This window comes from Parus major, chromosome 18 (assembly GCF_001522545.3).
Source record: "Parus major isolate Abel chromosome 18, Parus_major1.1, whole genome shotgun sequence".
Taxonomy (NCBI): domain Eukaryota; kingdom Metazoa; phylum Chordata; class Aves; order Passeriformes; family Paridae; genus Parus; species Parus major.
Window position 1 is genome coordinate 7,180,512 of NC_031786.1, and position 14,710 is coordinate 7,195,221.

At 43.4% G+C, this 14,710-nt stretch overlaps 1 protein-coding gene across 1 annotated transcript in view; it reads right to left on the bottom strand.

The window, feature by feature from the left end:
• UBE2O (ubiquitin conjugating enzyme E2 O) overlaps positions 1-14,710 on the bottom strand; it is a 61,589-nt gene that overhangs the window by 26,020 nt on the left and 20,859 nt on the right. The window contains exon 2 of the mRNA XM_015646009.3: positions 2,925-2,984. Within this exon, the coding sequence (XP_015501495.1) occupies positions 2,925-2,984 (60 nt within the window). The remainder of the gene's footprint in view (positions 1-2,924; positions 2,985-14,710) is intronic.

Genomic DNA, 14,710 nt, shown 5'->3' on the forward strand with positions numbered 1-14,710 from the left:
AGAAAGCAGAGATCAGTGTTGTGAGCAGCCCCAGAACCTAGAGGGCTGTCAAATCACTGTTCTCCTCCCTCACCTGCCACTGAACCTTCCTTTATGATGAGTTTACTTATTTCCCTGTCACATGAAACATTAGCCTGCAACAAAGGATGCAGATTTGCAGGCTGAGGGGTTCTGCTGAATCACTCTGAGTTTATAGCAGTGCTCAGCAGTGCAGTCCCAGAAAGAGACATCACCAGCTTGTCTCATCTTTAAGGCAGGTCCTCAGCTAGGCACAGCTCAAACACACCCATCCTTTTATTAGCTGATTCCATTAAAAGAGGGGCCAAATGAAATGAGCTGGCATTTCACACTTCTGTTACTAAAATCAATTTCCACTAATTCCAACAGCAGAACTGGAAAAGGGAGGTAACTGAATTGAGTGAGGAGAGCTGATGGGTTCAAGCCCCACTCACTCCACAATTGAGTGTACTCACTAGACCTTGTTCATGCTTCTTCTGGTACCCTGACATCATGCACCACACTGGAGATACTGAATATTTAAGCAGTGAATGGATTCCTTCCCCATCAGAGACAAGGCTTTAAGGCAGACCAGCAAACTCCCATCCAAGAGAGCAGCAGCTAAGGAAACACAGCCTCCTATCCCATATCTTCCACCTCCCATCCTTCTCTTTCCCTCAGCACTCTCTTTTCTAATAAGAGGATCTTTATACCACCCTTATTCCTTTGTTTAAAATGGACAGCATAGCCCAGCATCCTTTGAAGCAACAACATCCAGGTGTCTGACAGATTACAGACCTGCTTCTTACCTTTTCCCCAAATTAGCATATCACCTGGAAGAATTAACTCTGGCACTTTTCCTGCTTCTCATCCTGCTGGATTAGACTTTCAGGCACAACTGCATTCAGTGAAAATGATCTCATTTTATGCATTTTCCCCTGAAGCAGTCTTTTCCCACACTCAGTCCTCAATGAGAAGCACATGGATTTGAGTCAGCTCTCCTCTCTTGAGGAACAGAGGATTTTGAGTCCTTCCCGCTCAAGGTTAAAAACAAGCCCTAAGAGGGTGTGTTGAATACAGAATAAGTTCCACATTCCCCATTTGCCAGGCCAACTGGTGCAGGGCAACCATCCCACATCCTGAATTTGGCAGGCTGACACTTGCAGGTTTTCTATTTTAAACGCTTCTGTAATTTTTAGAATATATCTGTTAGCAAGTGAAGGTTTTCTTTGGGATAAAGGGGGGTTTATTGTTTAATTTACCACTAAAATTTAAAAACATTTGAGGGTGAGGAAATGTAAGTCATACTCAGATTGGTTATGCTTTCTAATAGACAGAAGAAATTGAGTTATAACCTCATCATTCCATCAATTGAAAAAATGAAGTTACTGGGCACAAGATTCAAGCAAACACCATTATTTAAACATGCAAACCGACAAAAATGAATGTACAAGACAACTGCTGGGTACATATCTACCAAAACATGTGCAGCAAGCCAGGGGAGCCAATTTCTGCTCAAATGAGTATGGAAATGGCAAACAAAAGCAGCACATCCATGTTTGCCAAGAGGAGAACAACCTGCTGTCCTGAAAGCTTAAAATGACTTTAAGAAGCACTGGATCAAACAGTTTAGAGATAGGACTCAAAGCATCCCCCTGAGTGAGAAGAATACTGATGGCTCCAGCTGTGCCAGGTACAACACTGAACAGCCAATAATTCTCATTTCTATGTGTTCATTGTTTCGGATGAGAACCCTTTCATAAAGCTGCAGTTTTAATACGTTGACTTCAAATTTCCATTTCAAACAACTATTAAATTTCTTAAGGAAATGCTTTGCTTCAGCAATTTCCAAATTATCATTCAAGCTCTTCTTTCATTTTTTTCTTCTTTGTAATATTCTGTGAAAAAGGGGGTGGGTTTATTTCTATTAATTGACAAAAAAAAAAAAGGCTTGATTTAAAAATAACAAAAGCCCAAACAAGCCAGGCAGGTCAGAGAATAGCCTTCTCTATCCTTGCACCAGGCTGCACACCATGTGGTGCAACTGCAGCAGTTAGTGGCCAGCTGCTTCCTTCATCACAGCCTTGGTAGCCACATTGCTGGAAGCAAGTCAAGAGAAGATAGAGGCAAGCACATGGCAGGGCCATATGGCTCAGGGTTAGAGGTTAGTTCTGAGCCACAGCAAGAAACTGCCAACCTTGCTGAGCTCCTAAAGAGAGCACATCCTATCTCATCATTGATACTCAACAATCTCCCCAGTATTCCCTACACAAAACCCAAATCCACATATCTCTGATAGGCACAAGGGCCACACAACTAGAACAGTGGCTGGGACATGGAACAGCATCCAGAAAGAGCAAAGGGAACAATTATCAGCTGCTGTTTAAGAACCAGCTTGCTTTCTGTCAACCTAGCTGTGCTGGATGCTCCAGCAGTGTTGGGTTTGCTGCATTTCTGTGAGAAGCTCAAAAAGATGCTGCTCACTGTACATTGAGAGGTGTGTCTGAAAATACTCCTTCCAAATTCTCTACCAGAGCACACAAAAAGGCAAAGACAAGCAGTGAAACTGGGATCTGCCCTCATTCCAACCTCCCTGTTAAATCTGGGAGAGCAGGTCCACAGTCCCCATATCTCAGAATGGATTAATATAAAACTTTAGGAATGGGAAGGTGGACAAGCTTCTTGTCTCCTTCCCTGACCATGACTGGGATTGCTTGCTCAGGAGACCTCTGCAGATATGCAACTGCAGAGAGGCAGCCTTAGCAGAATTCCATTTTCACTGGATGCAGCTAAGTCTATCCAACACACTTAAAATAGAACATGCTCAAAGCATTAGTGTCCAGCTCCATTCAGGCAATTTGGCAAGTCCCAGAAATCCATGCAGCAGTATCACAATCAAAAAGGGATAAAGGAAAGAAAGCACTTACGCTGGAGCTCATGTGTCTGACCACATCTCGAGGGACCACTGAGCGATCTTCAAGTTTCAGCTAAGAGGAGAGAGAGAGAGAGAGATTTGCTTTAGTGGTGACCCCACATGATACTCAGTCAGAAATAACATGACAAATACAAATGCACAGTATCCCAACCCTCCAGACTGAGGAGGATTGCAGTGGATGATGCTGAGGCACTTCCATACACAGAGTTAATCCCCTTGGCACAGTAGTGAAATCCAGTTGACAGATCTGACATCAGCAACCAGGGGCTCCATCCATAACTGTGCTCTAAAGTCAGCAGACACATCAAAAAGGGTGCAGACATTGACTCATTCATCCCCTCAAGTCTCCCTCCCCTCTTCCTGCACCACGCATCATTTCCTACCCACATCCAGTATATGTAGTAGAGAAGACAAGACACACAAAGCAGCACATCACAGCACAGTTGCATCTCATCTTGCATAGTTTCACCCAAGATACTCCCAAACATCTGTGGAAAGCCTGTTTGGCCTGGGACACATAAAGCAAGGTCTTGTACAGTAAGAAGTCTTGGCTGGCAGGGGAACAGGTGACAAACCCACTACAGCAAGCACTTGTCTTGAAAAAAAAAAGGAAAAGAAATGGCTGTTTCTGCACCTGGAAGCTCTCAGGTACACACTGGTAACAAAACATCAGTAAGACCATGGATAAATTCAAAGTACTGCTTATTCCAGCTCCTGCTAAAGCACTTGCTGGCAAAGAGCTTGTTCTGGCAACAAAGGATGTGGTTGGACCATCCTTACACACCCTACAGCAGCTCACACAGACCTGTGGGCACCAGGAGTGCTCCTGGAAAAGGAATGTATCACTTGATGAATCTCCAGTGATTTACCAAGTGATGTCCTTCCAAAAGTGGCCCTTCATCCAGCTCTTTCAGTGACCTCAAGACAACTTGCAGGCTATTTCATTAAGTGTTTTCAACAAGCTTAAAATGACAAATTGCAGCTGCCATTGAATACACTGGAATGCTACATGAGAGATGATGTTCTACAGGAGGCCACAAGAGTGAACTCCAATTTCAGGCTTGCTCATCCTCCCAGTAACTCGGGTAAAATCTCCCTCTGCTGAAAAAGGAGAAGCATCATCTGCATTTCAGTGGTCCAGAAGTCATTTGCATTGGTACATCACACTGAGCCCTGCAAACACAGTAATTCCACACCTCGTGCTCTGGGAAGTGACACATGAATGCACCATCAGGGACAGAACCTCTTTTACATGTCACTTTCAGAACCATCCGTGCCACTGCTGCTGCATTCCCGGCTTTTCCTTGTTCATCCCCAGCCTGAACTCCACTGTGCTTTGTCAGCATTTCATCCTAACCCACTCCCTGGCTTACAGCCTGCTTTACTAAATTAGACAAATCTAGAATCCAAGAACAGGATCTGGAATCAAACCAAAGGACCTGAGCATTTATCATCTTCTTGACTGCGTGTTTCAGTAAGAGAGGAAGGGATCCAGCCAGGCTTTTAGACCCAACTTCTGGAGTCAGAACCACACTGGAGCGGGAAACCTGAAGCTCACAGCCCATTTCCAGATTGTAGAAGTGTTTTCACTGCCTCCCACATCCCACTGCGGTATATAGATAGACATCAATTTTTATACAGCTTTCTAAAATTATTTGTTAAAGTAAGTACTGTATAGGCAGCCTTTTAAAATCCACAATCAGGCTGCAACACTCACATTCCAGTAAGTACTCAAGCATGAGCAGCAGTTTGGGTATTGTAACTGAAGTTTTCTCGCTGCACAGCTCCAAGTGTATGACACTTTCATTTCAAAATGCATTAGGGCTTAAATTGATGCATTATGTTTCAACACATCACTGAGCCATGCTGCTCCCTATGATGCAGCCTCTGAAGAACCCAGATCGTCAAGATGATTCAATGTTACCCAGCAGCAGCAGCAATATCTTTGGGTTAGTCAATGCTGGTAAATCACAGAAGCTGTAAATAAGCAGCATTCCCATTTTGTGATTCTTCCTCAGGAATATAATCATACAAATTCTTCCCAAAGCAAAACTGTCTCTACAGGGAGACTATATTTAACCTATTTTCAGGTCTCTTGGCTTTTAAAGGCAGCACTATTTTCAGCTTCATGTGCCAGACCCACCTGTCTCAATCGCAAGGAAAAGCAAGCCAAGGAGAAGGCAGAATGCCAGCATCAGCAATAAATACTTCACAGGTCTGTCATGTCACTAAAGACTCAAAACCCACAAGAAACCCGACCAAAGCTGTAATGGTTGTTGATGAACACAACAGTTCAGTCATTCCTCCTGTCCTCTGTCACAACCAGAGCAATGTGATCATCAACTGATGGACAGCCCCCTCCTTCAGCACCAAGGGAATTCTGTTGCAGAAGCACTTTTAAAATAGGTCCTCACTGCTCAGTTACTCTATTTATATCTACGAAAGTCAGTATTAACACGGCTGGGTTTATGTTATAGCCATGTGCCTCAGTAATAGCCCCAAGAATGAGAAACAGCAGTTTCCCAGAGATGCTCTGAGGGATCCTATGCTCCTGTTGCCAAGCTGAGCTCCCTCCTCAAATGCAAAATGTGTTTTGTGTTGCCTTTTTAAAAAATAAATCCACTATTAAGGCAAACCAAAGACACTCATCACTACACATACATTTTACCCTGGTGAAGAGGGATGACACACCCAGCCTGGGGTGAGTTATGTTCCTTACAGCCTTGACTGCAAAAAAAAGTAGCAGAATAGTCCTGGCCCCCATTTATTTCCTTTGCTATTCAGATGATCTCTTGGTGCTCAGCACTGAATCAGTGCCTGAGCTCTATAGGAAATTTACTCATCAAAAGGCAGCAGCTGCAATCTGGAGAACACCTGATACTTTAGCAGGGCTGATGATGCTCTCAAACCACACACAGCAGGAGGGGTACACAAATTCTGATTTTCTGCATAGAGAACAAGCACCAACAGGACCACATTCCCCTTTTCACCTCAGTCATCTCACCTCAAATGAAGTAAGGGAGCCATCAGGGCTCACACCTGGAACTGGCCGGATGGGGAGAGAACAGACATTTCCACTGAGCATTAACTTGTTAAGACTTGGGAGCTTTCTGCTTTCGTCCACTTGCCTAATTTTTTATTACAAACTTGTCATTTGAAACAAAATCTTTGTGGTTTGGGTTTTGTTTGTTTAAACTAACAGCAGAGGTTGAGAGAGACGTCTGTGGCAGAAAGCTGGATCCTCACTTCAGTAAACAATTTGGCAGTGAGGTGCAAACATCCCTGGGCAGGGATGGGCTAAACTCCCAGTGTAACTCTACAGGTTTAATCTCTCAAGTTCACTGAACAAATACAAGATATAGTGCCAATTTTTCTCTCCAACAACTCCCTGCTGACAAGAGCTCAAAACCAGAACAATCTACTTTGATGACCTGGACTAGCCACAAATGCCAAGTATTGTGGCAGGTAAATAAGCAACAATCACATCTGAAGTTCAGTGACAAATAATATAGGAGTTGCTGGGATTAATATAGGGACAACCAGTCCTGGGTGGTGTGTACCCAAACAAACTGAGTACCTGAGATACTCAGTAATGGCATAAATCCCTGGTCTCTCTCTGCATACCTAAAGCAAAGCTTAAATTCACTAATTAGCAATTTAGGTTTGCTTATAAATTGATACCCAACAGTGGACAAAACCACTTCTACACAGGATACAGCTACTGGTGTCACCATCCTCAGAATTTTATCCAACAAAGGAGAAAGGACAACTCATTCATGCTTGCTGCCAGCACATCCCTTCTTTCCTATTCCCACACGTTTTTTTTTCTGCAGGGGGCAGGAGTCTTGGTATTTCACTTTAGGAGGAATAGAAGGTCGCAATTCTGCCTGCAAATAGCATTTTGGTTTGCTGCTGCCACATTGCACTGCAGGTAGACAAGATTGTCACAGGAGGTAAGGATGAAAAAACTGACCATATTAGGATAAATTCCTTCATCAAAAGGGCTGTCAAGCACTGCCACAGGATGCCCAGGGAAGTGGGAGAGTCACCATCCCTGGAGGGATTTAAAAGATGTGCAGCTGTAGAACTTGGGGGACAGCATTTAGTGGTGGATTTGGCAGTGCTGAGTTAATGGTTGAACTCAAAGGTCTTTTCCAACCTAAAGAACTGGGATGTCTGACCAGTAAAGAATTACATTTGCTCAAGAGTGACAGTGTGATCTCACAGCCTCTACCTCCAACACAATCACTGTGGTGACAACATCACTTTCTATTCCAGACACATTCTGAATTTCATCCTCCAAAACAAGAGCTCTGAGAATAAGCTCGTACAGATGGAGGAGAAAAAGCAGCACACACACATTGCTATCTGCTTATAAAAATGAGAATACAAAGCACCACCAAAAAAAATGGAGGAAAGCACAATGCTGGATATGAAACTCTGTATGTTGACCTGCTGTATGATGTTGAGATGTTTATCCAGCTGACTCAGAAGTGAATTATCTATTATGAAAGCTGCTTCTGCCTCTTGACTTAAACAAGGACTTGGACACCAGTGGCCACCACAAGGGCAGAGAGGCCAGGCTCTGACCTGCACAGACCTGTCACTTCTATTCAAGTCTGGGCTACTTGTCCATCTCACAGGTCCCAACCCTCCCCTTGCACTTCTTATGTAACTGATCTCATTTAAAGCACAGCTCCCAGGCTCTGCACCTACAACTGTAAACAAAAAAAAGTAAAAAAAGAAGACATTACTTGCTATTTTGTGAAGCCTATTTTGAATTCCCTCAATGGGACTAAGAAAGAAAGTGTGAGGGGGAAAATAATAATGCCTTTTTTAGATGTATTATGATTTTCTGTTCTCCTTTTTAGTCAAGCCATAGAAAACATGTCACACTTTTTCTTTTTGTGACAATGAACAAACATTGTGATGGAGGAGACATGAACTAGGTGCCTGATTTCTGTCCAACATCAACAGTTAGAACTTTAGACTCACACAGATGGAGGGTTTTTTTTAAGCTGCACTGGAGAGCTCTCTTGGCAAGCCAATATATGAATCTGTTCTGGAGTTAAAAATTAATCCATGCCCTGGGACATTCCTCCAGGGTCACCAGGACTGTCAGTGTCCTACAATCCCCACATCAGCATTCTGTTTTGAATGGACAGCACTTACTTGAGAGCTTGGAAGTTGCCATGGAAACTTGTAACATCAATGCTAGAAGATGAAGAAAACCCACAGGTTAAGAGCAAACCACAGGGAAATCAAGTACTGCAGCAACAGGTAACAGGTAACAGACCTCTCCAAACCTCAGTACCACAACTCTATAACCAGTTAAAGCTAAATCCAAATGCCTGATGCTGGGAAAAGGTAAAACCTTGTTTCACTGAGCTGACAGACAGGCTCCTTGGAGGCATTTTGAAAGACCTGGACAGCCTCTCAGCACCTGAAACAGGACATGATGTACCACAGTTCCCTTGCCTGGTTTCTAAACCCAAAAGCAAATAGATCCTTTTATCCACTCCTGAAGCTGTGACTTGGAAACCTCCACCAGATGCACTGGTTTGTGACTGGGACCACTGCCAGGCTGTTACTGGAGGTTAAGAGGAAACTTCCTTACTACATGAAGCAGCTCCTGACCACCACTAGATCCTAGTGGGACTAGGAGAAAACAAAGCAGCTCCAGAGCTGCCTTGGCACTGGAATGGCTTTGGGATGGGTGCTCATGGAAAAGGCAGGAGCAAGCACAACTGGCAGCAACCAACCCAACTTAGCATCCCCCAGCTCTTATTTTTTTAACTCTAAGGTCTGATTACACATCCAAATTCACTTCAGCTGAAACAGTAGTGTAGCAATCAATTCAACACAAGCTGTTTTTATTTTAAATCTAGATGAGGTGTCTAAAAAAGCAAGTCAGCTGTCCAAATATAGCATAGATACACCAAGCTAGATGACAAAGGTTCAGAAATTCAATGACCCAGAAGATCTGAAGCTCAGATATTTTAATATCTTTTCAGTATCAACACATTACCAATGGCATCACACACTACTCTTGGAAAAATATGTTCCACATCCAAATTCACTTCCTTTGAATGACTTGTGTTACACTGATTAGGCTGCATTGCACATGAGCAGCTGTAAAAAACAAGACAAAGCAACAGCAGAGAATCCCCTGGAAGCTCAGAGCTGATTCACACTGTGACATTTGAAGGGGCACATGTTTCACTTCTAACTGGAGTTTTCCAGCCATGCTGGGGGGGTTTTATGGGAAAGAAAGATGGGCTAATTGGACAGAAGACAGGCTACTAGAAACTTAAGACTTCTGAGAACTAAAATTCTACTACTCAGAAGAACTGAACAATGAGCTACACAATACAGAGGGTTTTAAAAACAACCCTTGAGGGATGCAGCTGTAAAAATAAGAAAATAAATCTTTTGCACTGATTGGTACAAAAGTTCTGCCTATGACACCTCCTGGCTACTCCTACATGGCAAGCACAAGTAGTCTGTGGCTCTTTCAGACAGAAAAGAATTCACAATCTGCTGGAGACAGGAGGCTGTATTACTTGCAGAAGAACTGCACCCTTCTGGGGCAAGGTCTAAACTTTTGCCTGCACAAATACTAAATGTCAGAGGATTATGTGGCTTCTTACACCAGCACAGAACTGAGCTGGTCACTGCTCTGCCACATAACTCATACCTTTAATTCAAAGAATGGTGGGGGCTGGAAGGGACTTTAAAACCATCTTGTTCCACCCCCTGTCATGGACAGGGACACCTTCCACTATACCAGGTTGTTCCAAGCCCCATCCAACCTGGCCATTAACACTTCCAGGGATGGGGCAACCACAGCTTCTCTGGGCAACCTGTAGACATACAGAGATTTACACACATTTTACTTTAGCATCATTCTGCATTTTCATAACATCATGATACTGCTTGTCATCTGAAAGCACTCAAAGAATCACAAAAGGAGAAAATACTTAAGTTACTTAGGAATTGCATCAGAAGATTAAAAATTTGTTCAATATGAATATGAACAACTGAAGTAACTCTCAAGAGCCTTGAGTGCCTCAGGAACACACAGTTCCATTTGGTTTGGTCAAAGCAGGGGAAGGACAGTTAGCAGGACCTTTGTTTCCTGTGTTCTGTGCAAGAGTCCAAAAGCCTGTTCATGAGGCTGCTTTGGGCAGTGCAAAACACCCCTCTGTGAAAGGTCAGGTTGATGATTAACTTCAGGTACAGAAGGACAGAACAGGGGTAGGCAGTGGGGGTGCTAAAATGCTCCCTGATCTGAAATAAATGCTTTAGAACACTTCACAGAGGCTAAGATGAAACCAAGACAGCTTTGCGTCGCAGCAGCTCTACCTGCAGGCAGTCACCTGATCATAGATTACAATTCTTTTGTTCAAGCAACCAGGAGCTCTGGATCTGCCAATCATCCAACATTCAGCACATCCACAGCAGCACAAACCAAGATTCACCACTAAGCCAACCCCAAGTAGTGCCTGTTACCTGCAAACTACTGTGGATTGATTGTACAGTTTGAACATAACAATTTTTTTTCAGAAAACAAGAAAAAGGCATGGCCTAAAGTAGAATTTCCTAATTAGCTCATTAAGATTCCATCAGTGGTAGGGATGAACACAGCAGTTTCCAGCCCCAGGCCAGCACACACTGCTACAAAACACACTTGCCTGTCACCAGCTGAATGTCTACAAAACTCTAAATCCCTGTACTAAGGGAACATGATTTTTTATCTAATTACACACAAGCTGAATCCAGGGCTGCCAGAGCCAGGCAGCACCTGCCATCATGTAGAGTCGCTGAGTAAACAACAAGTGAGCTCATGGCAGGCAGCAAAGAAGTCTCTGCAACACCCACAGGAGAGCAGGCAATCTGAAAAATGAGAACCAGATCACTGACTCCACATCACTATTCCCTTTTGACACTGCTAGAGGTGCAGGAAGGCTTGTAACACATCAGCTTTGAAATCCAGCTGTGTCATTAGTTCTGATAATCTCCCAAAGCTGCAAAGCCTCCCTGGGCATCTGCAGCTCTTGTAAGACAAAGTCACAGCTCTGTAATTTGTCTTTATGACATATTATGGAGACACAGAAACCTGAAGTCCCTCAGCTGAGTCCCCTTCCAACTTCAGGCTGAAGCTTCCTGAGGCTCCCCTATTTCCACAATGATCTGCAATGGACTTATAGCTATTGTTGCTCCTGTTCTTATTTCTGCCCACACAACCTATTGGTTTTTATTTTTGTCTTCCTAATTATTTTTGGGTAATAAAGCACAAACCTCCTTCCACAGCAAAGTTCTGGTCTTTCAGTAACAGCCAAACAATGCAGGACCTTCCCCTCCTCCCAACATCACCTTTGAGCCTCTTGGCAGAAAAGACACAAAGATTCTACTTTCCTTTTCCAAGGTAGAGATTGGTTTAAAAGTTTGAATAAGTCATTGGATGAAACAGAAGTTCACTGTAATTATAACGTGGGTGAGTGCTGTGCTTTGGAACATTTAACAGAAATCTTTTGCTAAGCAAAAGTAAATCTACTTGGATTTCCTTTGTCCAAGAAGTATTATTTATAAATTTTACTGGCAACAAATCACTTCTATGGCTCTGCATATTTACATGATATTTTGGAAAACACTACAACACAGATTCCCTGGCCCAATGAATGTACCACTCTGAAAACAAAGTACAAGGCAGTAATTCAAGGGAAAGAAGATAAGACAGCAGCAAAGTTACTGGGTTATTTTTTAAAGGAAAATAAGTAGATTTAGAAACATTTCCCAGAAGAGAGAATGTGGTTGGGAGAGAGGAGGAACCTGGAAGTAGAAAGCTGCATAAACAATTGCCATTCTCAGCTTTTCAGTATCCTCAGCCTCACTTTTCTATCTGGTGTGCAAATGCTCAATACCACCACATGTGCCAGCCTGGGTTGGATGCCTGTACAAGGGGTAAAGCAACAAAGAAAACCTGATATAGGAAGAAAAAAATCACAGAATAGTTTGAATTTTGCCAACCTTGTCATCAAGTGCTGTTTGTTCAAACAGTACATTCCATATACTCACTCCCATCAACCAATAACCAGGACTTTCATCTGGGAACACAAACCCTGTGTCTGCAAAAAGGTTTCCAAAACAAAATAATAAAGAAAAACAATTCAGAAAGCATGAAGTTTTTTAAAAAAGCATGCTCAGCAGAAAGATACAGAAGGGTAAGGTTTGAAAGTATGTGGCTATGACTAGAAAACATGTAAAGATCTTTCAAGAGAAGATTTAGTGACTAGGAAGTCACTTAGAGTCCTACAGGGAATCTTTCAAAGATGTCCCCAGTTACAAGATTTAATCTAAATGTTGGATCTTAGTTCTTAGCAGCAGTTTATAGTGAAAAACTCTCTCCCTTCTCAGTGTTTACAGTTCTTGCCTCATGTACTCAATCTTCTGGGTACCAGTTCTGAGAGCATCAACTGTTAAATAGAAAAGACAAAAGGATAATCTCCAGGTGCAATGTCCCAAAAGCAAAGATTATTACAGGACACCCCATGCCATCTTATTACAGTAAGATGGCTGAGTAAAAGCAGTATTACTCTATCACCTCTGCCTCAGTATTTGAGGAAAGCTTGACCAAGAGCAGTGCTCCAGCACCAGATGGCACTGTTACCTGAGGAAAACCGCAGGAGACTGGAGTTACAGGCACAGGAGAAGCTGCTGGAGAGCAGTAAGCAGGAAAGTGGACAACATTTGGCCTATATATCAGCCAACACTGCTCACAGAGGCTGCCTCAATGCTCCCACAGTAAAGCCTCACCCAAAGTACAGATCAGAGCCAGCAATCCCTAGGAAGAAACTGCTGTGAGGAACCCAGCAGCTCCACAAAGCCCCTAGCCCAGTGTGACAAGAGATGCCCAGTTCCAACAGGACCTAAAGAATGGCTGTGGAGACCCTGGTGAACATCTGACCATGCAGGTGAAAGCAATGGCTGTGCTGCTCTTTTCAGCAGCACCTGATAAGCCCTCAGGGAGATGCATTTGAGTGCTAGAAGAAACTCCCCTGAGGAGCTCACATGGATGCTGACACCATCCAGTATGATAGGAAGAAGAGATTCCCATTTCAGCCTCCAGTCTGGATTCCCAGGATTCCCAAGAGCCCACTGTTTTAACTTGCCAATTAAGGTGTGCTCCTCCTTGTGTGCAAAAATAGTCTGTCCAGTAGCTCTTTCGTTTACCTGAAGCAAAAGAATTTTTCAAATTGTTGCCTTGGGAGGAAGATGGCAGTTGTTATTATGCAACAGGTTTTCCAGGTTCTTGCCGGACCTGGATGGATGGGGATGCCATCTGGACAGCATCAGCAACACAGAAATTAGTCACTGGCCACTCTGAGCTGCATTTGGGGCATATTGCCAGGTCTGGAGGAAAGAGTGGGGCTGCTCAGATCTCCATCTGCCTTTCAGAGGATAAAAAGGATGCTGTGAGGAAATCTGTGTGACTGTTGCTGGCCAATTCACTCCCGAGGCACAACAGGTGTACTTCACCTTTCTACATCATCTTTTAGAGCAGAGGAGTGTATCCACAAAAAAAATATTCCTTTGCTCCACATTCCTGAAGCAAACCAGGGTGGGCTCTTTTGCTGAACTGAACTGGACTTTGCTGGGTTGGTGGTAACTCTGTGCTGGGGCACAAAGCATTCTCCTTCCCCTTTGCAATCAGGTCAGCAGCACACAGGAGAAACTCCTTATTAGCCCACAGCAAAAAATCCACCTTGCAAAAACTGCCAGGGAACAACAAGAGGGAGACATATCAACAGAAAATCACCGTGTCTGCTTTCCAGCTGGTTAGCTCATTTGCTGCTGCTGTGAATACAAACCAGCCATTTAAATTAGCTTCTAATTGTTCACGATTATTCAGACGCAGCATAACCTGAAAGCAGGAAGACGTCAGGCAAGTAGGAGAGAAAGAATGGTTTCAGATGCCTTGACAAGATTCACATATTCATGCCTTACAAGTCTCACAGCCTGCCATCTCCAGCAACGCTGCCTTTCTCACAGACCCCCCAGATGTACGCCTGGCATTGCAGAGGAAGGAGATAATCCATGGGTGTTTCTACACTTCAGGTTTCTACTCTTTCTTGCTCCCATTTTTGGACTGGTTTAAAAATTAAACCAATAATATTTTGGTCTACCCCAGTCGTTCACAGTCTCTGCACACACAGGCAGTTTAAGCAACACTATTTATAAAGCTGCTTAAAATTCTGGACACAGCCAGAGCTCTTTGATAGGATGTCAGCCATGCGACACCCAAACGTAGGAGGTTGACACAGGATGGTTAGTGTAATACAGCCCACTCTCCTTTCCCTTTCTTTCACCCAGAGCCTCCACTACCACCCTCACAGGAGTCCCTTCCCCCACAGACAGCAATGTTTCACAATTGCTGCAATTTTCTCTCCTAGGAAAGAGGCAAGATATTAGTGCGTTATCCTTAAATCCCTAGTGTGCCTGTTTTAGTTCACATGTGAGACCCAATGCAAGTCCAGTCTACAGGTCAAATTATTTTAGGGGACTGAATCCAGACATATCTTGAAGAAAAAATTCCTTCACATTCAGCCCTGTTTGGATCCAGAGCTAGAGCATTGCCACAGAGCCAAAATACTCAAATAGGTCTAGGAACTTCAGCAAATTTAATAAACTTGAGCAGGAATATTTTATCAAGTACAGAATCTCCTAGAGGAGACAAAATAACCCTGAAAAGTAATGTATAAATAGCTGTAGCTGAAA